We start from the raw sequence: 26,929 nt of genomic DNA on the forward strand, positions 1-26,929 counted from the left end.
ACATAATGATTATTGTTCCTGATGAGCCAAAAGCTTATTTCCCATTGTGACTGATATGGGCAAAAGTAAGACACATTATTATATCCTAAACCAACAGAGCTTTGAGAAGGCCATTATAATTCAGCAGCTGATGTGTAGCTTTGGTAATGATTGACTGTTGGCTTTTATTCTCTGCAGCAAGACTGGAAATCAGCCCAGGGCAACCTCAGGTCTCTTTGAAGACTTAGTGCAGGTCCCTCATCTTTTAATCTCACAGCCTTCTCACCTACTCAATAATTACAGTGTATCTTTCATGCTACCTCAAAAGCAATGTGCCTTTTTTTTTCTTTCTGCCCGAGGCCTACGCTGCATTTTAAAAAGAAAATCCAACTGATGAGAATGTGGCTTTTGTGTTTTTTCAGACGTTGATTTGTTTTCTCCGCCTCTTGTGTAAGCCTCCCCACGGGGCCGTCGCTGTCAGCTGTGCATAGTTGTCTAATGTGGAGCTTAGAGTCGCCATCACTCTCTGTTTGCCCCTCTGTTTTTCTCCCTGTTCACTCTGGGTTCAGTTTACCCAGGAATGGATTTCATTAACTAAGAGTCATTAAATGTTAGCCCTAATTACCATGCTTGTCAATGTGCCTGCAGGTGTCAGCCAGCTAACCTGATTCATTGGCACTGCAGGAGAGTAAGCACCAGTTAAAACGATGTTGTGTAGTCTATTTGCCAGCAGTGGAATAAACAACTTTTCTGAAGCTGCTTCCAAGGCGCCGTGGGTGGAAATCGGTATCCAAGCCTTTACGAAGACTGTCCAGGGAGGGGGTTGAAGTGCTGGGCTGCACAGATACTGATGATGACAAACCAGCACAGCGTGTCACCCCAAAGGCCTGCAGACAGATCTATCAAATGATTAAAGCTGTGTCCCCAGGCAGTAATATCTTGTCACCCGCTTACATTCCCATCCTTTATGATATTGTCAATCCACAAGTCCTCCCAGAGACTCCGCCAAGTCAAGACTAAGCTCACTGTTCATTGTTTGGTGAGCGTAGCCCCAGCAGCCAGATTAAGATAATGCTGCATGACATTTAAAAAGCTCCTCAGTGCCGTTTATCAAGAGTAGGTTTGAAAATGTTCTCATCAGTGAACTGTTGAGTGGGGTCTCTATTTAGAATAGAAAAGATGCTTTGGACAGAAAATAACTAGATAATGAAATAATGCTAAAATCCCAAAGCTTTTTGATTGTCTTTTACCTGCGTACACATTATCAAAGTCGCACCTTAACTTAATGAGAAATAACTTCCTTCGTTGTTTTTCATATAAAGGTGGAGACTGACTTGAGATTTGTATTTGTTAGATGAAGAAGCTAGTCCCTTGTGAGACATATCCTGCAGCTGTGTCTAAGATGTGTGACTGGGTGCCGTGCGGGGGTAAATGATGTGCACAGCGTAGTGATTCTCCCACCCGCCTCCGAACATCGCTGATTTCACAATGCTTTAATGGAGTTAATGTGAAAATGAAGCGCTGCTACAGCGAGACCCGGGGCTGACGCCAGCGTGAAGAGCGCCGCTGGTGAAGTGTGTCGGGCTTGAGTGCGTCTGTCACCAGGGGAGAGAATAATGTGCGATGTGGAAGGTGTAATTTGCAGTGCTGATGGCATTGTTTAAAAAAATAGTGGAAAGAGGAAAGCGGAGGTGAACTTTTGTGGCAGATATCAGAGCTGAAGAGCTCCCTGGATTGTCATAGAGAGCTCTGCTGGCAGTGAAATTGCCTGTGAGCGTATTACTGCTGTGTGGGAGGAAGCTGAGGGCTTGTTTTTCTCTCTCTCTGTTTCCTGAGAGCTGGACTGGTGATGGAGTTGTGTACTTCAGGCTGTGGGCCGCCACCTGCCGTAATCTCAAGTGATATAGAGAGCAACAATCACGCCACAAATCACCCAGGCAGCTCCCTAACTCATTCAGTGGACTGGAAAGAGAAGGTTGGCCTTTCACTGCAGCAGTGTTGGTTTACTGCCCCAGGCTCCCTGCGCTGGCCTCCTGCTGACCTCTGCCGTCTGTGTGGGTTTGTGTGTCGAGGAATCAGGGCCGCCTGTGGAACTTGACCTGATGCACAGTGGAAAGATGACCTGACCACCATTGGCCTTGCATACGTTCGGATGTAGTGCTGCAGTCAAGATCAGTGTCTTCTTCCTCACCAGGAGCAGGGAGGTCACAGAGAGGTCGCGGCCCCCTTTCCCTTCAGACATAACTGCTGGAATAAAGCATTGTTGTTTCAGCTTACATAAGCTTTATTCAAATCAAAATGCTCTTTTGATATTTAATAACCGTGCATGTTTTGAGAAATAAGACAGGGATCTGGAGGATACTTCACTGAAGCAGTCTCCAGGCGTTTCCCCAGAGCTCTTTGCTTTGTTGGTTACCTGTCCCCCGCTAGGAGCATCTAATGTATCTCTAAGGAGTAAAGGAAGCTCAATATCCTGTGCTGCACAGAGGGGAGGCCTGCCCCTTTCTTCCTCTCCATGGCTGTAACTATAGAGAGAAAGGCTGTAATTCATGGCCATGAAAGGGGGCCTCTCCAGCCGTGCCTCATCTGCTGACACAGCCAAACAAAGGTTAACAAATCAAGGATAGCACTGGCTGATTTACTGCCTCGCTGTCGCAAACAATGGTGAAGCCCCCTTGTCTACAGCTCACATGTACTGTATCTGTCTGCAGGAAGAGAAACATGGCAACAGGTCCAGCTGTACATACTAAGCACAATCAGAGCAATATGTATCCTGACTGTCTTCTTTTGCCTATTGGTCACCTGTTACAGTCACAACATATGCACTATGGTCTAGTTCTAGAACTATCTGGCAGATAATCAGTCTAGTAAATACTGAATGTGTGACCAAGGGTCTTGCTGGTGCCCACTTGGTATAAGTGTGTTGATTGAGGATCAGTTTTAAGGAAATGTTGTGGATGGTCTGTTGGAGCACTGTGGGCCAGTCTCCTGCCATCCACTCCGGCAACACAAAGAGGTCATTCAGAGTTTGTTCCCCATGTCCCGAGGTTAGAGACTAAGTAAATCCATCCATCTTAATGCACTTATTTCAGCACCAGGAGAGCTGGAGGGAGACTGTGTAAACACTCCTATATCCGACATGCCACACTAAACCCAAAGAGCCTGGAACCCATCAGGACAAAATTAAAGGTCTACATCTCAAACACAAACATTTAAATGGGCTGCACTCCAGAGATCAAAGTGAAAGACCTTCGTTTTCCTGCTGGCCCCCATGCGTCTGCCACACTGAGATATGTGGCGGTTTAGCAGCCAGTCAGGGTTGAATGCTGAGCAACTGTATAATGTACAGGTCTGTTTCTTTCAGGTCTCTGAGGTACTGCTCTGTGGCAAATGTTCTGTTGGTCTAAGTAAAGTAGAAGGATTCATGTAAGCATGTTTATTCAGAGATCCGGCTATGTTACCAGGATAATATTTAGAATTATAATGACAGAGACAAAGATTGTTTTGCCTTTGCTGATTTAAAATTGACTCATTTTGGTCCCCCCCCCCCCGGAAAGGGCCTATAATGTAGCGAGCCTGCATGTAACATAGGAAGGAGAACCACATTTGAATGGGTTGTTGATATCCAAATAAATGTTTACAAGCACTGAAAAACTAAAATAAGTCTTTCATTTGATTGTTCAACTTCTACTTAATACATAAACCAAGGCTTTGAATGCAAGCATTTTGCTTTGTTGGCCTTATATTATCACCACGTCCTTGACATGTTTGGAGGATGGAGATGCTAGAGTACTGGGAGTGGATGGAGGTGTTGAAAGCAGCAGTCTCCTCCTCCCAGGAGAGGTCCTCCCCCATCGCCATCACCAGCATCCACTGATCCAATGTGACAACAACCACTCTCCTGCCAACTGTGCAGCATTAACAGGGTCATAACACCACACACACACACACACACACACACACACACACACACACACCAATTATCAACACCCAGCCATTCCCAATGCACTGTTGGTGTGTTCAGGGCAATTATGCCTGTGTCAGTCGTTGGTCCCTGCGGTAGAGGTGACATTGCCAAAGAGGCAGATAGAGCAGACCGCCTTAATGAGGCCTCATGGTGGCTTAGAGGTGTGTGTGCATTACTGTGTGAGCACATGTGTATGTGCATAACATCCTGAGTGCTGGTCCAGAATGATCCACATCTCTGTCTTTTCACTTCTCAAGGTCTTCCCCCTCCAGCCATTTCAACCCTAGCGCCTCTTCAGTGGTTTTGAGTACTCGCTGCTGCCTCATGATGTCATTGCAGCAAACACATTTTGGTTCTGGAAAATAACTTGAGGGCCTGTGTCCCAGAAATGCAGCATAGCAGCTTTTGCAGATACATGCACTGAAAAAGAGATGGGATTAACACAGCGGATAAGATGTAAACTGTTGACTGGGAAATGATTTCCCCAACGGGGCTGCTGTGAGCAGCATGAAGTAGGATTTGGTCTATTTTGAAAATAAAATAACCCCTGATTAGCTAAATGTATGTAACCAAGCATTTCGGATTAAATAGTGATGAAGAGTGTATCTAATGAGACAATGCCAGAAGGCCACCAATAGTACAAATGTGTATCTGTTAAGATTTTTCTTTTTCTGCGAACACTACAGGGCAATCATGTTCTCTCTCTCTTTTTCCCCTGCATCAAATAAATGGCCAACACTGTAATGCTCAACTGGCACTAGGAATCCTGTGTGTAGATCATTTGAGTCAGACTTTGTGGTTTAACACCACCATATACTGTTGTCTATTAGGACAATGGAAGAGGTTGGGACAAGGAGTCTTTCTGTTTCCCTCTCCACTCCTGCAGTACCAGACCAGGGTAAGCACAGCTTTTAAGAAACCCAAAAAGCTGAGTTAGAGACATAGCACAAGGACTCTGAGCAGGATTGATGAAAGCAAGGCTTTAATTGCTCCCACAAGAAAAGAGGTTATCCTTTTTTCTTCTGTCTCCCCCTCTCTGATTCTCATAAATATGCAGGGCAGAAATAAAGCCCTGATGAGCCGCAGGGCAGATTAAAGAGGACTATAGAGAAGGACTCTGGTTTGTTAGCAGCGGTTTTTTAGATCCCTTGCATGTGTTTCTGCTCTGCACACACGTTGCCTGGCTTTCATTTGTCTCAGCCCATTTCCACAGGCGACTACTGCTTGTTGTGATGGGGCAGTCAGAGCTTTAGTGCAACATTGCCCCCTGGTGTTGGGTGTCATCTCAACATAGACTGTAACTGCTTCAGAGAGTGTGTGGAGAGGACATGGTTGATTTGTGGTGGGTCATATGCAGCTTTGTGTAAAGTTATATAAGTATTGTGGAAAGGACTTTTGAAGCATGTGCATTTGATATACACAAAATGTAACACAATGTTCCATTTTATCTCCATTCTTCGGACATCATCTCTGGCTTTTGGCCACCTTTCTTAGCAGCCATCCCAAACCTATCGAAGTCCACCGGACTGTCACCATCTGTTACAGATTAAGCTGCTCCTGAAGGGGGCTGTTTGAATTTGGGGTTCCAGCAGTCCTTCTTTATTCCACGTGTCAGGTTTTACTGTAAACACTGTTGTACAAAAGCCAAAATCCCAGAAGGGATTGCTTTTTCAGGCCTTTCAAGCCAATTGCAAACGTTCCGTTGCGCCTTTACGGGCTGCACGTCTGGTTTAGCTCTTAGCGTGCTGAGACGGGGGCTCTTCTGGGCCATTTAGAAGCAAAGCTGGGAAGCCGTGTTTGGAAGCTTTTTCCCCTAAACCCTATGCTCAGTTAGTGTGCAGTGTGGTGTTGTGATGTATGAATCCCCTGGCCATGCCTGACACTAGCAAGCCTGTCTGAGCCCATGTCTTCTCCAAGTAGGAGGCCGCGGACAGAGGCAGCATTGTTCCCCTAAAGTAACCCAAGCTTAGGGCGGCCGCTGCCCAAAGGGGGATATCAAGTTGTTCTCTCCCCACCAACAACACAATCCCAGCTTAAGCTCTGAGGCTTGACGAGGGAGCAGAGAGGCAGCTGAATGTTTGGACGATGGTGCAGTTCAAATAAACAGCTAAAATCCTAACCAGCCTCCCCTACACTAACCCTCCCGCGCCAAGTGCAGTCCCACAGCCATGGCTCATCAGTCTGAAGCTTGCCAACAGCTCTCAGCTAATTTGTGGTGTTATTTTGAAAGCATGTTGATGTGGATGCTCTGAGGTTTCCTGAAAAAAAGGGCTGTGAGAAAAGGGTGAGAACTTAAGCCTAGTTACATCTTCCTCCTTCCCCTCTTGTGAGCGATGGGTCGGTTTACCACCACATCAGCAGACCACACAGCATTTCCAGGGTAGAGGGATAGAGGGATGAGAGGAGAGGAAGGAGGGCCATTAACAGCTTTGTTTCTGCCCTGGGTGTCCTGCTAATCCAACTGCAGTGAAACCTGAGCAACGGGTTAATGAGACGGCACTTGACACGCTTGCACACATGCACGTAGGCTGCTTCTGTAATGCCGATGAACATTTAGAAAAGAGAATGCTACATGCAAATTGATACTTCCCCAGATTTTCAGACATTTGATCCATGCATTGATTCCTTTCTGGAATGAGTTTTTCCTATACTGTGTTAACACTGCAGGCTCTATTGAATCGGAGCCTTACATGCAGCCTGTATGCGGCGTGTGTAACACCAGTTGGCCCCATTTGAAAGAGAGTGAAAGAGGCCCAGACTGATGACTCTCTGGGGAGAGATTTCTCTTTCCAGCCTTCCATGCCTCTCTCCCCGGTGAAATCATGGGGGTGTCAGTGTGTCAGCTCGAACTGTCACTCTCCCTATTGCTGCAAGCCATTTACTCTCATACTCTGCCTCCTGGCTAAAGAGAGGTAGGGGGTAAGGAAGGGGCAAGAGAGAAAGGGCTTTTTCTACATTTCACACAATGGGTGAGCAAACCATCAACACCCCTCGATGCAATTTAAGAGTCTAAAATGAAAAGAGATAGAGGCAAGGATGTCAATCATGTCAGAAGCCTTCTGTACAGTTAGCAGGAATCCCCCATGGATTGGTTTGGTACAGTCCATTAGGCTTAGCTGACAGAGCTTCATGGAGGACAGGCTGACACGGAACAGATCCAGGCAGAGACATACAGTAGAGCCGCACTTCATGCATCTCAACCACAGTGGCATTGGACCTGTTGACTGGTAGAGTTTCTTTGTGTGTGTGAGAGAGTAAAAGAGTGAGCGAAGGTGTTTATGAGCGGGTGTGGGTTTTTATGAGCATGTGACTGTAATTGAGATTTAAGCATGTCTGTGTTTGAAGTCTGTTGGCTCAACAGGCGATTGTCTTTTGTTTCCCTCAGCTGCCACAGTAACTGACAAGAAACACATGTTGCAGTGCCAGCCAGTGTGTTGTGAGATTCTCGGGTTGTGCTGATCTCTGTTTTCTGATATTCTGGTTGTTGTTTTGTGACTAATTAGCTCCGCCAAGTAGGTTTAATGTGGTTAGTTGGTAGGTTTGTTTGTCTGTTGGCAGGATTAAGGAAGAACTTGGTGGCAAGGTGAAGCATTGGCTATGTGAGAACCCATTACATTACTTATGGAAACAGCCTTGGCAGAGTTCCTTGTTTTTATGAGTGCCCTTCTAGTTTATTTTTGCTCTGGGCTAGTGATTTGACACGTTATTTTAATTAACATTCTTGAGACATTGTAATGAAAAAGTGCCTGGGCATTGTATTCATTGTGTCACACATTGCCTGAGGTGGGTGGATGTGTGACTGCAAGTTATGAAGCTGTGTTTTGCCCAGCAGCACGAGTCAATGTCAGGTCGGAACAGCACATCTTAGAAAACGCATCACAAACCAATCTAAAGTAAAAGCATGCAACCTATTGCCTTTATTTTTGCTTGGATTTGAAAAGCAAGGTTTCTTGAAGGCTAGGCTGAGATTGGCACATCAATTACGTGCTTTTCAACACAGAAATAAGAAAGAAATACATAAACAGTTCTATTCTCCAGCCTTGAACAAAAATGTATATGAAATCAGCTGAGCTTTGCAATGGCAAAGGTGCATGCTAAGCATTTATTTGTTCAAATGGGGGTGGAGAAAGATGAATGCTTTTATGTTGTGGTCAGCAATGTCTTTTAGCTGTACAGTATATGTATATACATAAGATGATAGCAAATTCAATATAACAAAGCAGTATTTTCATAAAAGAGCTTTGTTATTTCACAATGCCCAGCGTTTTTTTACCTTTCACCTCAAGAAGCTTTTGTCAGTCTGTCACAGTAGCAAATAGTACCTTTTAAATGTACTCTGTTAGGTGTTTAATCACTACTAGAACTATTGAGCAATGTCTTTTGAGTGGGCCCTCGTTGTTGCTGTTTTCATGCTATTCTGATGATATTCTGCCTACATGTAAAGGCATTACCAAGCCAAGATGTTTAGCACTGCAAGCTAGCTAACACAGATGTAAACAATAAACAATTCAAATCTATTACAAAATGTATTTCTGTAAGTGTGAGGAACGGAATACAATCAGCATGTTTGTAAGAATGCACAAACATGCTACACATGTCACTGGGTGGCATGTGTCTAAATCCACAGTATGTTGTTGCTATGATATACACACTGCTGTGACGTTGATCTAGAAGAAGGCTGCTGAGAGACATGTCAGCAAGCGTCTCATGTCCTCAGCCAGACATGAGACGTTTGTGTGTATCTCTAGGGAGTTTCATGCACACAAAGAGTGAACACCTACCATTCCTCACTCCTCACTAGTAGAGATATCAGGCCCTGTGAGAAGTCCTATCAGCTGGCTTGCGCTCATCTGACATGTTGAGGTCAAATGGTCTGGCTCGCTCCACAGCTGCCTAGTCTCTCGGTGTAGTTTTACACCACTGTGACAGTGTGTGCTGACCAATTGCTGTGGACTGGATGGATCCTCATTACACGCTGCTGTTATTTCAAAGCCTCAGTGAGCCTGGGCATGACAGCCAAACCCGCAGAGGATCTGTCAGTCACAGGCAGAGAGGGTCCCCCTGAGGGCTGCCCTGCACAGGCTCCTGGCAGGAGAGACTGGCCCCTTGGCCGGCTATCCATCCGCCCCTTCTGGCTGATCACCTGTGCCAGCATGCCCGTCATCAAGTCCGTGACCCACTTGCTCTTCTCCTATTACGTTCTCTGCAGCCTGACCGCACACCCTCAGGGATATATAAAGATTTGTTCTCTAAAGGAGAGCTTGAAATGAGACACTCTGCTGCCACTGATCCCACCGATACATCCTCATGTGCACGTAAAAGATGGTAGAAGTGATGGTGTTTTTTTGGGGGGGGAGGTATTGGGGGAAAGCGTCCAAACATTGAGGACCCAGGAGCTGTCTAAGGCAGCAGATTCTCCTCCTGCTGGTGGGGTGTTAGAGCGAACGAGTTCAGAGCCATTAGAGGAGCAGCTGTAATCAGAGCTACTGTGGGTGGGAGCGTGTTGTTGCTGCCGCCCTCTGTAAGCTTTATTATGACGAGAGAGGAGACAGTGCACATTAGCTCTCCCAGACAAAGTGTGAATGGAGCACGGATGGATACTGGTGAAGGTAAGATACAGGACAGGGCACGTGTTTTCCCTCTCTGCTCTTTCCTGACACTGTGTTACCCTCCTCTGTTTCTCTTGCACTCTGTTGTACTGTAAACATGTGTAAGTGCTTGTTCTTAGTGGTCTGGCAGCCGCTCTCCTATGGCCTTGCATCTGTCAGAAGGGCTCAAAACATTTAGTGGCTTTCCTAAGCCCAATTACCCTAGATTGCTACCATTTTACAGATGATCCCAGTCACAGACAGTTGAAGGAGTCAGGGCTTTATGTCTGGGTAAACCACGCACACCATGCACCATGACATCACTGCACATACACACTATTTATATTCACATGCGCGCTTGCTTTGACTTCAAACTTGTAATTCAAAATTCATAAACCAGATGAGACAAGCATGACATATAGATGTTAAAAGGGGCGACTTAACAACCCTCCCCCTCCTCTGGCCTGCTTTTGGCCTTTGGCTCAATCACGACTTGTTAGTCGCAGCAGTTTGTGTTACTGTGAGGGGCGATCAGCACGCTGTGGTGTTCTCACTGAAAGTCTACACATGTCACGCTCTCGCAGCCAGAATAGTTGGCCTGCTCACCTAACCCCCCTTTATTTCTGTTTAGCTTCCCACTCCCCTTCCCCAGCCACCCCTGGGAGTCTAGCACTAATAAAACAGCTCCAGTCCAAGACCCTCCACACGGCGGGATGTCCAGGCGGTGTAACCCAACACCCCTCTGGGCTCTAGCTTAAGAGAGCTGCTGACATGATAGAGAGTCTGGGAGGGCCAGCAGGGGAGCGTCCATCATTGTCAGCCCTGAACTCCCATCTGGGGCATGTCCAACACGCATGCCTGTGAGCTGTGAACTCATTGCTGGGAGGTGCTCGACACTCTGGAGACACGAGAGGGTATCACAGAGTGTGGTGTTACTGCTCTTAGAGCTGCTAATGCTGTTAAAGTCTTCAGGGCTGAAGAAGGGAGGGATAAGGAGCTAATAGATGGACATTCTCCAGAGGATAGCTTCCCCGCCTAAGGTTACCGACACAAGGTTTCCACTTCTCTGTGAACTGAGATCAGACCAAAGTGCAAACCTTAGCTCTTCTACTACACAACAGTACATTTGTAAACATTTGCATTTAGCTTTTTGCAAGACAGGCAAAATAGACTGCTTAGACTTTTGCCACATGGGCTGTCTCCACTTTGGGCAGCAGACGTGACCAGAGAGAGTCTAAGAAACCTTCCTGTCCCGCAGACAGGGGAGCTGAGCTCAGATGTCATCCAATAATGTGTACTGCAGGGTATTCAGCTGATCTCCCAGAGAAGGAGCACAAACACTGCAGAAAGACAGACTCTCCTGAGTGTGTGAACTATGTACGTTTCACACAGCTAGGAATTGTATTGGACAGCATAATGGTGTAGAGTTGTACCTGTTTATGCTGACAAGTAGCTCTAAAGACATGGAGAGAGAAATGAAGTGAAGTGTTTTCTGTATTAGCTCGATGGGTTTCTGTGAGCATGTGCAAGAGAGGACAGGAGTGAGAGCGATCTCTGACAGAAACAAGCTGTTTATTGTTCTCTTCTATGTGGGAGGGAGATCTGTTAAAGATGTCTGCCATTAATGCGACTGCAGGCTTCATTAAGAACAAATAAACAGTCTGGTTTACTGAGAGCTCTTTGGGGAACATGTGCTGTCTAAACCACTCCTGAGGTCAGACCACTGTCAACACTTGCTGCTCAATTACTACTATCATTTTGTTGTCAAACTAAATATGGAGATAGAAGAGAAGCGAGTTTTCAGTGTTTTCTTTTTTTTTCTAAGGGACTAAATGGTTTCCAGATTATGGCCTGAGGCAAAAACGCTCTCCATAACTGGGGACTGTGAATATTTTTAAAGGGAGATTTTACTTAGACAGCTCCTGAAAGCACTGAGGGGGATCCTCAGTGATTGTAATGAATGTTTACTGAGACATACCAATGCAAGATGGAATTTTCCATGAGGGCCTGAAATCCTTGTTCAGCATAGTGTGCACTTTAATTGATTCAACTTGAGCAAACAGTCTGTCTCGCTTTGTTTATTTTTCTGTTTTCTGAGGAGAAGCAGGATAATGATGTGTGAGGCAGTAAGAGGACAAAGTGTAGGGCAGGAAAATAGTCTCCTGACAACACAAACAACCTCACGGGCCAACAGTCTTATAAAGAATGTCTCTGGGCCAAAGTATTCAGTTTATGTCTCAAAGGGATCGGGGTACAGTTTTCATAAAATGCAGTGTGTTGGCCGGAGAGTGGTAATACTGTAGCCTCTGGAAGAGTGATGTGATCTGTGAGAGGTTTGGGCATGATTCTGCTTACTGGCGCACAACAGGGAGTTGGATGGAGAACACCAGACGGAGATAGAGAAAAGGAGTTGCAGTGGCGACAGTGAATAAGTGCAACATCGAAGGTCTCTGCCAGCTGTGATAGACAGCTCTGGGTTTTGGAGTTGTCAGGGCTTCTGCTTGGAAATACTTTTTTTTCCAGACTGTAGATATACAGTGCCTACAGGCTACATGTTATATACCCCTTAATGCTGACACGGTACGGCTTTTGGAGTGACAGTCAGAAATATAACTTCTGTTGTATAATCCACCATCAATACATTTAATATGATATACAGACTGTATGTTCATGTGGGATGAACCCACCAAAGTCACAAGAACAACTTCCCAACTCTGGAAATGGGATCCAAGCAACATGTGATTGCAGAATTGACCTTTACGGAAATCAGTGCTTTCCAATCTTAATTATTTAATGTTATAATGCCAAATAAGACATTAACGATCCTTGACCTCAGCATGTTGGCATGACAAAGTACATAATACCGCCTCACAGACCTCTGGCTGTAGACTCTTAAGTGATGTTGCTGGCTACAAGAACAGATCCAGTCCCCAAGGTGACTGTTCCCCTCCCACCAGAGGATGGTAGTAACAGCTAGTGATGCAGCATGACGCTGGTACAGGACTGACCTGCAGTCAGCACCCATACTGTAGGTTACCTGCCATTGCATCATCTGGTGCCCCTGGGTCCGTAATGTAGAGCAGACTGCCCCCCCCCTCCCTGTCAGCACCTGTTTCCTCGACGCTCTCAACAGTGGCACAGCTGTCAGTAACTCTGCCCCCGCCATTGTGAATAGAGACGTCGGGAAAGCTGGCTATTGTTCTGAGCATATCTGTTACTATGTTTGGTGCTGTAATGTCTTCAGTTTATTAACACTAAGGTCACAGCACCATGTGTTAAAAAACCTGAACAACAAAAGTCATTTAAAGGTAAATGTTCATGTATTGTTGTAACCCTTTTAAAATCCATTGTGTATATTATGAATGCGGTTAAAATGGGTTCCTGTAACAAAGTACAATGTCCAAGACCTCAAGCACAGTTTTGAGGTATTTGTACCTTTTCATAGTTGTTGTTGCTTTCACGAAACACCTCACATGATCAGCATTTTTCTCTTGATACTTAAAGTTAATTTTATAGCTGGCACTTACTGTACATGCTTACAACACTACGTAATCTGCTAGTGTGACCATACCTCGTCTCCGAAGCAGCAGCATCAGCTGGGCCTCTGCTCAGGGAACAAGTCTGACGCACACATATTGGCCCGGGCTCAGCTGTCAGTCTCGTGGCTCCTGCTATGTGTTAGGTTGTTGGTTTTGTGTGATTTGAGCTATGCGACCCCTGCCAGGATGAAATCCCATAAATGAGTGTAAGGGGTTTAGAATGTGTTGAGGCGCTATTTTGAGGAGCCTGAGACAGCAAGGGACGCAGGCTTGGGATGTCGCAGAGGTCTCAGCAGCCATCAATCTGTCACGATGTCTCCAGGCCCGGGTGTAGGCTGTCATATCCACCCACACTCACCCAGAGAGATATTAGCGAGGGGTTTTGGCGCAAGCTGGCCCGCTAATGTATTTTCAAAAGGACAGGTGAAAAGATGATGTTGTTGGCTCTCGTTTGTTAATCATTTATACGGGGCCAGGCTGTATCGGGATGACATTGAAATATAGTATGCTTAATAAATCCCCTTAAGTACTGCAGTAATGACCTAACACCACATTAAACGTCCTAATGTTCTGCATCCTGTCTCTACCTCATCATTTGAGCCTGCACATGGCTGTAGTCGTCCAAACACCTTGCAGATGAAGGACCATTCACCAACCAATACACAGGCATATTAACCCTGCAGCAGGCTCAATCTGATATAAGCAGCACATACACAAATGCTAACAGTAAATACAGCTGCTTGGTGATAATGAGCTGTGGTCCACTGCAGGGCAGTAACAACAAAGGAAAGATGAAACAAAGGGCATACAAATGACTGTTATGTCTTATAGCAGTTTTTAATAACATTTTTGAGGAGTGGAGATTTTTCATCCACATTTATCATACAGCATAACATGTTTTATGTTGTATTCAGTTCAGTCAGATCGGAGTTATATCCAATCTAATGATGCTTCTGTGTAGGGAGGGGTTTTGTGTGTGTGTGTGTGCGCGTGAGAGAACAGTAGGAGATGGCTCACCCTGGGATAATGAGTTATCCCCCTAAGCCCCTCGCTGGGTCCTCTGACATCTAGCCTTAATGAATGGCTTTCCTGCACACACACACACACTCACACACCCAAACAGATCCCTGCTGTACCCCCTTTCCCCTCTTAAATCTGGCCTCTAGCTTTTGCCTTTCTCCACTAACTTGCACACCCACAGGCCTCATTCTCCACTGCAATGCTTCGCCGAGCAACGCGCACTTGTTAGAAACAGCAGCGCTACTGAAACGTTGAGAAACAGCAGGGCTCTGCGTTTCGAGCAACCCAAGCGGGAGTTGCGCATATTTGTTTCCAGGGATGAAGAAGACTGACAAATGAACCCTCGCGGGAGAGAAGCTGGCGTATGCTCCTCTTCTCTTCTTCCGTGGCTCCGCTCCGCCCGGCCCTGGAGTCTTCATTATGACCAGAATAGACACCCTCTTTCTAGCGTGTTAGCACATTCTCAAAACAAGCCGTGGACCTGAGGGAGGGAGCGGTGCAGCGGGAGACTTGAGAATTGGGAGTTTCTTTTCTCCCCATCTGCTGCCGTGAAGTTGTTTGCCAGCCGCAGTCTCTCTTGACCGGTAATAGCATTTGTAAGTGGAGAAGATTGACATGGGTGAGGGAGATGGATTTAAGTGCTGCTGTGCTTTCTTGTTCATTGATGCTCTTGTTTTGTTGAAAACAGATTTGTGTACACACTGACAAAGAAGAGATTGAGTTTCTCTGTAAGGATTAGTTATCTTTGAAAACAGACGCCTGTCTACTTTATAAGGGGACTTATCTCATTTGAGCTTGCCCCAAGATAACCTAAAACCACTATAACAAAAACACAACTGGCAAAGTGTGCCCTTTGTCTCCTGACAGGCTGGCAGATGTCCACGTAAGCTCTCCCTCAAAGAGCAGGAGTCAATAGCTCTCATTGTAGATATTGATTGTGTACCATGAATAACCTCTTCTGACCCTTAACTACGATATCACATGCACCTCAGCATCTGGCGTTGCTAATACCTTACTTTGCATTTTAATGCTAATGGCCGGAGGTTGTCGCAGAGCCCTGTTAACACGGGCTGCTCCCAGGGGGGGTGTCCGGAGGGAGAAGTGTGTCAGGGAGATGGCAGCCCGCAGTGACAGGCTGCTGCTGGCCCAATCCACACCTCTTTGGTAGGTAAAGGATTACACTGGCTCCCCTCGGGGGGAGGTGGAGCCCGCACTGCTGCCCCTAAACCCTGGGGAGGCCTGGGGAGAGTTAATTACAGTTTATGTATGCACTGTCATCCCCAATGAGCCTCTTTGCCTCTGGAGCAGCCACGCTGACTGCTGATGTCTGAGCACTTAGTTCTGTAGGAGGAGGTCTCTGCAGAGAAATACCCCGGACGGGGCTTATTAGCTATTGTTCTGTGTGACTTCAACATTGTACAGCGGTTATTATTCATTCTCCGGATTAATTCACAATTTATACACAATGGGGCCCGACAGGGCTTTTAATGGCAGGTAATTGCTGGGTTTTGGTAATTACCGAAAGCCCATCAAATCAATCCTCACCTTGTCAGACAGCAGGCTAAATATGCACCCGTCCTTCATGCTACAAGTGAATTAATAAATGTGGTGTTTTCATCCTACCGTGCCCTTTCATATAACAATCATCACTTTAAAGCCTGTTTGCATGTGGTTAAGAACAGACACCAGTGCTTGCAAAGATGATAATTAAGAATAGCTGTGCTTATTTATTGGATAAAGTGTCTCCTTGTCTTTCGAAGAACTAAAAGTGATTAATCGAAAAGAAATGTCAAAATATCTGCAACTATGCAAAAGTCCATACAATCCTGTATACTGATAGATTTCTGTATACAATAGATCTATTAGAAGAAGAAACGAAGAAGAAGAAGACATACTTTATTAATCCCCAATGGGGAATCACTTTTTAAACCAGTAGGTACATGCAAAAATGCAAATAAAATAACATTTGAAGCATTACATTTGTTAAATGAAGTTTTGTGTACAATGCTGACTGATTTAGCCTGAACATGCAAAATACATTTCAGCTGTGTAGTGTGTCCCCGGGGACGGTGTTAAAGGCAGGAGGGGCTCAGGTCTGGGCTGGCACAGCTGCAGCACCAGCAGGGGGTGTCACTACGAGACTAGGAATACATGTGTGTCATTCTGTATGTCACTGACACACACTAGGCATGGCAGTGGAGATGGCAGCTGGTTAGACAAAGACAGGGTTTCTACCTGAGGGCAGGAGGCCATCATGCATGTGTACAGAGCAGGGCACTATAGCTGGGTGCAGGTACACTGATTCTGTCAGGTGTCAGCAGCTTGATATTCCTTCTCAGTGCATGTTCCTTGCATTCAATAACATGTCAGTGAATGTATACGTTAGCACTTGTTTAAACATTTAAGTCAAAATGGAGCACCATATTGAAAACTAAGAGTTGTTTCTCTCTTCACAGTTCCAGATTTTGGCATCCATGTGCTCTCCACCAATGGCAGCCAGGAGCCCCATGGGCCGGGCCCCCTCCAGGTGTCAGGCCTAGAGCGCAGTCAGGAGAGGAGCCAGGAGCCCTGCAGGGACCCCCACCCCCCTGCGTCCAGCAGCCCCCGTCAGCCTCTGCCCACACAAGCCCTCCCCCTCCTCCAGCCGTCCGCCCCCCAGCCCCTGTCCCCTCATCGGACCCTCACTCAGAGCTCTGCCCAGGCTCCGGCCTTCACACACCTGGCCCCCCGCTCCGAGGCGCTCCCCAGGCCTCAGACGCCCGCAGCCCTGCCTCTCGCACAGGGACAAGAGCCCTCGCCGCCCCCCCCCTCCCCGGCCCCAGCACCAGCCTGAACTGCTGTCACACCCTCGGCCTCCCCCGACCCCCAGCCTTCACCCACACCCCCCATCGCCAGCCCTCCCCAACCATCATCAACAGCACCCCAGTCAGGCCGGGCCCCACCGGCCCCCGTCACGCAGCCACCCTCGACCCCTTTCTGCCTACAACGGCCTCAACCTCAACGGGCACAGGTAAGGCTGATAACACGACCTCACAACGTTTATTTTCAAACATTCAGGTCTCTCATATCCTTTTGCGCTTTGAAGCAGAAGGTAGTGTGCAAACCTCCACATTCACACACAGATGGAAATGCTAGAATATCTTTTGATCTGGACGTTCACAGGATGCCCGATCAGTATGTAGATTGCTCTGAGGGAGAGCTTGAAGTTCCAGAGCCAAACAGAAGCACTGATTATTAACAACAGAATAAAAAGGGCACCCGGAGTGCCTGTGATTTATTAGTCATCCACATCATCGCCAAGCCTCGAGCAATTATACTGACTGTATGTGCAAAGGTTTAGCACAACCTTGAAGTGTATTGATGATAGTGTTTTTGTGCATGAAAACAAGAGAAAAACAGCCTTAAAGTTCCAATATGCTTCCTGGAAATGTTTTTAAAGTAACCTCAGCTGAATTCCGCTTTGTATGACCACAGTCATTTTTCATTTGATAAAAACAACAAGAGAGCTGCTCTGTTGTGTCCTATCTCTGTGGAGAAGCACTGAAGCCTGTGAGGCTCTCTCCATTTATTTAAGGCTCCAGGATAGCTCCTTCAGAATCCTCTCAGTCCCAATAACAGCTCTCAGGCCCCCCCCCCCCTCCCTCCCTGTGCCAGCGCTGCCTGACTGTGTGCCAACAGGGCCTGGCACCCGCTGTGAATAATCTCAGTCGGGGCCCACAGCGGAGAGCCGGCGCTGGAAATGAGCTTTTATGCTTAGTGCACGGAGCTGTAGAGAAGTAAGCTCTGTGACTGCCCCCGGGGAAAACCCACACACACTACAAAAGACTGTTTGCTTACACATGCACACACACCCTCCCTGCCTCTCATCCCATTTCCGCTGCACATGTTCACTACCTGGCTCTGGAGGAAGTGCCTGAGCTGTTCACAGACAGATGCACGTTCTGTTGCCGGCGGTGTTTTATTTGCATCCGAGGGTGTTGTGAATGTGGTGTCTTCTCGGATCATGTTTTCCCTGGATTCTCTGAAGGGAGATGCAAGCAGGCGTTTGTAAAAGGAGGACAGTTGAGGTGTGAAAACACTGTGCTGGGAATTGAACATCGGAGTGTTCATTCTGACTGATCGTGCGTGTCTTAACATGGCTCCTTTCTCCATCTTCCTCTGTGTTCTCTGTCGTTACAGCAGCAGCAGGAGCAGCACCCCAGGCACCAAGCCCCAAGGGCCCCCAGCTCCCTCTGTGCACCTCCCCCACCACCCGCCTCCTCCTCCTCCTGCAGCAGCAGCAGCAGCCTCCCCCTTCCCACTGCCCTTGGCGGCGAACCAGAGCACCCCCCACAGCTTCCCCCCTGCCTTGCAGTCCTCGCCTCACCCACATCACCCCAATATGTTCGCTCCTCCAGCAGCCTTGCCTCCACCACCACCTCTTACGTCAAGCACCTTGCCAGGCCCCGGACATCCTGCTGCTGGGCCTGCCTACTCAGGTAAACACACACCCAGCGCCCCCATGTGACGTGGCAGAGGATGACACACACAGCTGCCAACAAAAAACGAATAGCTGACTCAACCAGTTGTTGCATCAGTGTTCCTGGACGGTCAGACATATGAGAAGTACACAGGGAATACATTCAGCAGAATATGATTTGGAAGTATTTGAGATGCAGAGACAGGCAGAATGTTACCCCGGTAATTATTTAAAGGAACAAGCAACTGAGTCCAAGATAATCCACATGTTGTTTATAGTGGACTGTAGACAGTTCAAGTTCACACATTCTGTCACGCTGAGATTGATTGACTCTCGACACACCAGTAATATCCCCAGGTCGGGACACATGGCACAAGCAGACCACATTTCCACGCTGTGGCGTCAAGCTAAATGTCAGGGTCAGTGTTGGAAGAAGAGGGGGGGGGCTCACCATTAGCAATGTTCCCACTACTTCAATTTTCCCCTTGAATAATGTTCATGTGCGAGAAATCAATTTGGTCAATACGGAATGGAGCGAGATGGATTTTGTTCAAATGATACTAATGACATTTTTATGAGGATAAAATTCCATCCCCACTCCCAGCCCAATAAAAAGCATGAAATGAATGCAGAAGATATTGCAGTGAGTCACCGTGGAATAGGAAGGATAAGGTTACTCTGGAGGAGATATCTCTCAAGGCACGTTTGGTTGAATTTAGAAGGAAAGCCAGCGATTGCTTGAAATCCATTCTCTCTCCACAGGCTGTGCAGAGGTTATTAGAACAACAGATGTTGTCTCTCTGGGGCTGAAGTGTATCAAATCACTGCGTTTGACAGATCCAGCAGTCAGACACTTCTAATCATCTCCAGCCTCGCTTGAATTTAAAATGACATGCTGATAATCACAGCCATTTTCTGCTTTGTTTCCTTTGCTGTAACTTTGACATGGCTCCCTTTTTACGACATATGAAGCTCTCACATGAGTCCGGGGCCCTTCAAAGAGCCTCTGGGGGTCTTCCAGAAGGACCCAGTTAAATGTGGAATACTATATATATAATATATCTGAATTGTAATGGCACGGAAGTGAGAAATAGTTTAAATAATATACATTTATATATATATAAGAAGATTATAGAGGGGGTTTGGATGGTGTGTATAAGTAGTGAATTTAGTTTACATACATATTAGAATAAGGCTTAATCAAAGACAGATATATATCAAAGCGAAGGAATGTTGTTTTTTAACTAAGCTTACTGCCGAGAAGAAGTTTAATTGATCAAAATATCTTCCACTATATAATGCGTACCACATGGAAGTCCCCGGGACAAACTTGGTCTGTGGCCATTCATCCGTACAGAATCTGTCATGTAGAATGCTCCTGACATCCTCCTATTTGCTCCTGACATCCTCCTATTTGCTCCTGACATCCTCCCATTTCTCTTTTCCAGAGCAAGAACTTCTGCGTCAGGAGCTCAACACCCGTTTCCTGGCCTCTCAGAACTCGGACCGCGGCGCCTCGCTGGGCCCCCCCCCCCTACCTGCGCACAGAGTTCCACCAGCACCAGCACCAGCACCAACACACCCACCAACACACGCACCAGCACACCTTCACGCCCTTCCCTCACGCCATCATGCCCACCCCGGCACCACCCATGGTGCGTACCCCTGCCAGAAATGTGAGGATAAGTAAAACACACATGCACTGGGTTGGAGAGGGTCAATGGATTCAAAGCCAACAATCCTTTTACATGTCTTCTTATAATGAGTTTTACATGTTTAAGAGTGGGAGTGGCACTGAAAGTGTGAGTGAAGACTTTACACATGTTGGACATGTGTGTGAGCGGCACACTGTAGTCTGTGGGTTTCTGGGACTGCCATTCGATGATGACCATGTGTGTCTGTCCACACTACAATCGTGCCTTTATTCTCCCAGAAAGCCTTCCTAGTGTTTTCTCTGGCAAACTCTAGGACTCCAAACTGGAGACGTTATTTTCTAAATTGGCAATAACTTGCCCAGAGCATGTTAACTTCAGAGCCAGCTTTCAGAACATAATACGCTTAATTCATTCTGAATTTAATGACATCATTTGGTCCCGTTTGAAGGTTTTCATTACTGGCAGAGGCCCTGCGTTAAGAGCCGTGCTGTTGGTTGGGGCAGACCACAGGCAATGGGCGGCTGGACCTAAAACTCACACACACACACACACACATTTGTAACTGCCTGGCCCGTAGAGGGTTGGCTTGGCTCTGATGATACCTCAAAGGCAGCATGGCGAGGCCTCTGACAGCTAATGAGGCCATAAAAAGGCTCTTTATGGCTGCAGTGTTTAGTCTTGACTGGGGAAATGTTCGCCCTGAGCCCACGCTGCACCACTAAAAGGAGACCAGATGAGAAACAGAACCCACACTAGATCAAAAAGGCTTCAGATGATCACGAAAGGGGAGGATGAAAACAGTCTGTTTGGGAAATGGCTGAACTTTTCATCTTGAATCATAATTGTTATCCGTAAGCATGTCCTGAAGTGCTTTTTGTGATGCATTTTGGGTTGGCCTGAAATGACCCTGAAAGAGGTCATTAAATGTTTAGTTCTCATGTTTTCTCTAAGTCTTTTTACTTACATGTCTTTCATTTCTCCTACAGTTTGAAAAGTTCCCAACAAAAGTTGACCCCTTCTACAGACACAGTGTGAGTTTCCCTACTGTTTACTCTCTGCCTGTTGTTTGTTATGCCTTTACCCATGATGCAACACTCATCTGCTTCTTCATAAACACTGCAGGCACAATGTGATTAGTGAAAGAACACACCAGTGCATGCAATGGTAACATATGAGTGCATAGACATTATTACAGAAAGAGACAGTGGCTACCAAGCATAGAACACAGAGGCAATTGTTCCCTTTTCTTGCTTACTGTATTACTCTGCCTGTACGTGTGTGTGTGTGTGTGTGTGTGTGTGTGTGTGTGTGTGTGTGTGTGTGTGTGTGTGTGTGTGTGTGTGTGTGTGTGTGTGTGTGTGTGTGGTGTGTGTGTGTGTGTGTGTGTGTGTGTGTGTGTGTGTGTGTGTGTGTGGTGTGTGTGTGTGTGTGTGTGTGTGTGTGTGTGTGTGTGTGTGTGTGTGTGTGTGTGTGTGTGTGTGTGTGTGTGTGTGCGTGCCAACAGCAGCGGCTTACTCTGGATTATTGTTTACTGAAAAGCACAGACACCTGCTGTGTGTGCCTGCATGAGTGTGCTTTTCTTCAAGCTATACTGCAAGGAAAATATAATAATATAATACAAATCATGTTTTTGTGTTAAGACCAACTCTGGGTCAAATAGATGTTGCAAGTTTGTTTTTAAGTTCTTTATTTCTGAAGCTTAGTATTTCCTCGCTGTTATTATGGTAGCAGCAAATACCCTGAAGCCAATTCCTCTCTATTAAACAGAGAGATGTATCAGAACATGATGCTTAAGGAAACACAAGCTGCATTGCAATCCTCACAGCATCTCCTCAAGCGCTCTGAATAACTCACCCTTTGGGTTGCAATATTCATGATTAAAGCAATGCAAGTGTGCGCATTGAAAACATGAAAGACTGTGTTTTTCCAGTCGGGCCGATGTGATTGGCAAGAACAATTATAATGAGAGGTTGATTACATATCTGTTTCTCCAGAGGAGAGTTTTAGGGAAGACTTAAGCACTTGTTGGGGTTACATGTGTTTTGCTTGTATTACAACATTCTAGTTTTCACATCAAAGGAATGTTTTTCCTTATTTAAATCCAATGGGAATGAGCAGGGAATATATTATTTACTTGCAGTTTGTGAAACATGTAGGCAATCATTTGTAACTAAGCACTCTAAGAAAAAGGGAAAAAGATTCATCAGGTTCATCTGTCAGCGCTGCGTGTGTCATCTCCACTGTCTTGTGTAACTGCATTTCAGACCCAACTATCCTCACACCTCCTCTTCCTCTTTCCTCCCTCAGCTCTTCCATGCCTACCCACCGGCCATGTCTGGCCTTCCGCCCGTCCTCCCCCCCGAACGGGCCCTTCGGCTCGCTACAAGGCGCCTTTCAGCCCAAGGTAAGACACACAGGGACACCAACACACACCCACGTCATTACACACATCTACAGAAAACTTGAAAACAGGAGTTATTTACAGATGATTGTTTTATCCATCTCTGGTGCTCTCTAGACCTCCAATCCACTCGATGTGTCAAGACCTGGAGGCGTCCCACACACATTCTTACAGAAGGACCCCAGGGTAAGACCTCACACACACACAACAACTCACACACATGCTAATAGACAACACTCACAGGGGTCTCAAACTCAAGGCCCGGGGGCCAAATCCGGCCCGTGACTTCATTTCACGTGGCCCCGCAAGAGCTTGCAAAGAATATAATACGTTTATTATACGGTTACATGCCACTTTACAGAAGCAGGTTGCCCATAAACTACATGTCCCACAATGCATCTCGTTTTGTGACATGCGCGCTGAAGAGACTTGCAATTATTTGCCCTGGACTTCTGCTTTCAGACGTAGTTAATTACTAAATTATTATCCTATCTGATAATAATCCAATTCAGAGGCAATAATGTAATATAATACATTATTTTATATATATATTATATTTTTATTTTATTTTATTTACAACCGGCCCTTTGAATGCAACCTTTATGCGAATGTGGCCCGCGATGAAATTGAGTTTGACACCCGTGTAGAGGTAGCCTTAAGATCCTCTGTATGTTTGCATAAGTCTGAGTCATCAGGTGGAACTTTTCAACAAAATAAATGTGGCTATGTCACACTGCAAGCCTTAGTGCCAAATATACATTTGACATAAGACAGTGTCAGCCTGCAAATTTGTCAGCAGATGATGATTAGATTTGTGTGGAGAAATGGTGGCTACCTTTATTCAGATTTCATCCAGAATTTCTGCCAGGTGACTCCCGCCAGTGGATAACTAACTAAATGTTGATCTAGTGACCTAAAGGTTGTATAAATTCCAATGTGACTGTTTGACTGGGATCACCTTTCAAAAAGTTAATCTGGATTAAGGACCACATATGAAAGTGACAATAAAAAGATTTGAAGAGGTTCATTGGGATGAGTTTTGGACCCTTTTCCCCAAAGTGAAGTTGTTATGGATGTTCATTTAGAAAATAATTAGAAGTGATTTGATTGACGCCAAAACAACTCAAAAATAACCTGTTCATTTCCCTCCTGCAGCTAACGGATCCATTCCGGCCCGTTCTCAGGGTGAGTGCTCACTCTCTGCACTTACACACAATAACAGCCATGATGCATGAAGGGGTTTTTGCTAATGGAGTAGATGCTGTCTTTATTAAAGCTGCAAATGCATGCGTATTGTACTAGTTTATCACCAAAAAAACGACATATGTAGAAAATATCATTAAAAAACGACATAGTATAGTATGTAGAAAGAAATCTGAATAAAACGACATGTCGAAAATAACTAAATAAAAACCGACATAGTATATAGTATATTGAAAATAACTTTTTTTTAAAACGACAGTATAGTATGTCGAAAAATATCAGAAAAAATACACAGATAGTATGTCGAAAATATTTAAAAAAAAGACATATGTCATAGTATGTCGAAACTATCAGAAAAAACAAAGACTATAGTAGAAAAAGATAGTAAAGTATATTGTATATTTCAGGAAGCATCACAGCATAGCATGTGGGAAATATCAGAAAAGAGATATAGTAGTCTTGTATCTGCCTTTTAATGGGACAAGCGCATTATTAAGAGCCAATGTTGAAATACCAGTGCTTCCTATATATTTGTAATAGATGAAGACAATGTAGACTTCTCCACTGTTTATTCTGTTGATTAGTATCAGTCCCACTATCACTGTGCTGATGTGTGAGAGTAATGTTAACATGTTTTTGTCTTGTTCCCATAGAAACCAGGGAAATGGTGCGCCATGCACGTCCACATCGCCTGGCAGATATACCACCACCAACAGAAATTAAAGGTGAGGACTCATCTGACAAAGTTTACCGTTTCCCAATTCCATGCTTTTCTCTTTAGCAACCCTCTTTTATACAGGAAATATATCAACATGGGTGCAAGGGCAATTCAACCGCAACTTCAGAATGCAGTTCAACTCTACAGCTTTTGTTCAATAATTGTTTTATTTACTGAGGTGTATCACCTCAATCCCTTCTCTGGTTACAGATGTATTCTTTATTTGAAAACGTTTGTGATAGTCTTATTGTAACACTTAATAACAACACATGTGTTAGTTGAATTCTATAGAACATCAGTAAAGACTGACTTATATTCTCACCATTACTTAAGCAGCTTTTCACAAGTTCAATAAATCCATCAAATGTCCTTTTTGCAATGCATTGTGGGAGAAAAGAGCACATTGACATTATAGTGAAATCTGTATTTTTTAGAATCAAAATACTTTATTAATCCCAGAAGAAAATGAAGTTGTGTGACTGTTGCGCCATATAAATAAATACATATTTATGCAAACATAACGTCCTCCACAGCACAGGGGCGCTTTTCTCCATAAACCCGGAACCAGCTCTTCTCCTTCGTCTCGTCCTCTGTGTCCTTCTCCAGATTTCTGAGGTCTGGAGTTGTTCTGAACCCCCCATGCTAGCCTGCTCAGCGTGATCAGCTGTCCCTGCTGTAAACAGGCGTCTGTGCAGTCGTTTAATAACAGTGGCGTGAATGCACAAAAGCAACAACTTTACATGTATTACTCATACAGACCTGGACGAGGCCACCGTTCCGTTGCTGACTTACAGTAGTTGAACTCAATATAAAATGACTGTTATCCACCGCAGTGTGTAAGGGGTTTTACATGTGTTCTCTGTCCTCTGCTCTCTTCCAGCAGCAGGCGCAGGTCGACCCTCACAAGCTAGACTTCGGCCTGAAGCCTGAGTTCCTGAGTCGGCCTCCGGGCCCCAGCCTCTTCGGCCCCATCCATCACCCCTCAGATTTGGCACGGCCTGCAACACTGTTCTCCGCTGCAGGTGAGTGTGTGTCAGAGCTCTGGGGAGACAGATTGATGGATGGTTAGCAACAGTTACTCTCTGACACATGGCAGCAGCCTGTCACTTCCTGCTGTTCAGAGTGAGGAGGCTTTTATTATTGTTAACAAGGTCAGCTGTGAACAAGCCAAGACAGACAAAACTGTTAGTATTGGTATTCAATTAGCCAACTACTGAAAAAGAACTGGGCATAGGCCAAATATTAACATAGCTATGAACAAACATAACTAACCCATGGTCAATTTATATATATATATATATATATATAGCTTATTAAAGAATGTTCTTGATAAAGGTTTTAGAAAGGTAAAAAAGCTTTCATTGGTTAGGATTGCTATGCTAAATAACTGTTCAATACTAAACCTTTGACAGATGTTTATTTCGCTCACTCCTCAGGTCCCACACACCCGTCAGCAGGTCCTTTCGGGCATCCGGCCCACCATCCTGGAAACTTCCTGGCCCCAGCATCTCACTTAGGTAAGACGATCTCTCAGTTCACTTGATCTGAAAAATGTAAAAAAGGATTTGATTGTAACCATGGAAACACGTGGCGTCTCCCTACAGAACATTTCAATCGGCCCACAAACTTTGGAGGACTAGGGACCCTCAGTTCATCGGCCTTCGGGGGACTGGGCAATCCAGCACTAAGTGAGTTTTACTGTTGGTTAGCACACAGTCGCTATGGCTGCTCTCATGGTTGCTTTTGTACTGTTCCCAATCTATTCATCAAAGTTTGAGAGTTATAGTTGCTCATGCTGAGTTAAAATATAAGCAGAATATCATTTGAGAACTGGCATTTGAAAATTCAAGTTGTCGAGATACGCATTTAACTTGGGTCTTGTTTTTCCACGTGTTGAAAACCTAACCGCTGCCAACGCCATGTTCGGACTTAAAGAGGGCCCCAACGCACAGCAGCACTTCAACGGTGGCCATCAGGAGCCGTGGAACCGCCTGCACCGCACCCCGCCCTCCTTCCCCACACCCCCCCCCTGGCTGAAGCCTGGAGACCCCGAGAGGAGCGCCTCGGCCAGCTCGCTTGAGAGGGACCGAGACTCTGACAAACGGGACTCGCTGGGCAGTAAAGACGACAAAGACAGGTGGGTGATGAAAGGGAGTTTGGGAAAGTATTTAGATTTAGTTGGATCAGATTTGTAGTTTTTTTGTTTACATTTAGTTTGGCTTATTTCAAATAAAAATAAAATTGAAAGATCAGGTAATTTACTGGTACTGATGGACTTTGTTTATGCTTCTAGGGACTCTTTGGAAAAGCGCCATACGAGCCATCCGTCCCCGGGGCCAGTCAACCCCATCAGCCTTCTGGGCCACAGCCGGCCCCCTGAGCAACACAGGAACCACCTGC

The 26,929-nt window shown here is 45.7% G+C and overlaps 1 protein-coding gene across 1 annotated transcript in view; it reads left to right on the plus strand.

The window, feature by feature from the left end:
* auts2a (activator of transcription and developmental regulator AUTS2 a) overlaps positions 1-26,929 on the plus strand; it is a 276,189-nt gene that overhangs the window by 246,820 nt on the left and 2,440 nt on the right. Inside the window, 16 exon segments of the mRNA XM_034114083.1 lie at positions 16,550-16,893; positions 16,895-17,103; positions 18,273-18,571; positions 20,001-20,077; positions 20,079-20,228; positions 21,194-21,238; positions 22,515-22,562; positions 22,564-22,611; positions 22,726-22,794; positions 23,764-23,793; positions 24,465-24,536; positions 25,410-25,551; positions 25,966-26,046; positions 26,134-26,217; positions 26,426-26,666; positions 26,823-26,928. Of these exon segments, the coding sequence (XP_033969974.1) occupies positions 16,550-16,893; positions 16,895-17,103; positions 18,273-18,571; positions 20,001-20,077; positions 20,079-20,228; positions 21,194-21,238; positions 22,515-22,562; positions 22,564-22,611; positions 22,726-22,794; positions 23,764-23,793; positions 24,465-24,536; positions 25,410-25,551; positions 25,966-26,046; positions 26,134-26,217; positions 26,426-26,666; positions 26,823-26,928 (2,045 nt within the window).

This window comes from Trematomus bernacchii, unplaced genomic scaffold (genome assembly GCF_902827165.1).
Source record: "Trematomus bernacchii unplaced genomic scaffold, fTreBer1.1, whole genome shotgun sequence".
In the NCBI taxonomy this organism is placed as follows: domain Eukaryota; kingdom Metazoa; phylum Chordata; class Actinopteri; order Perciformes; family Nototheniidae; genus Trematomus; species Trematomus bernacchii.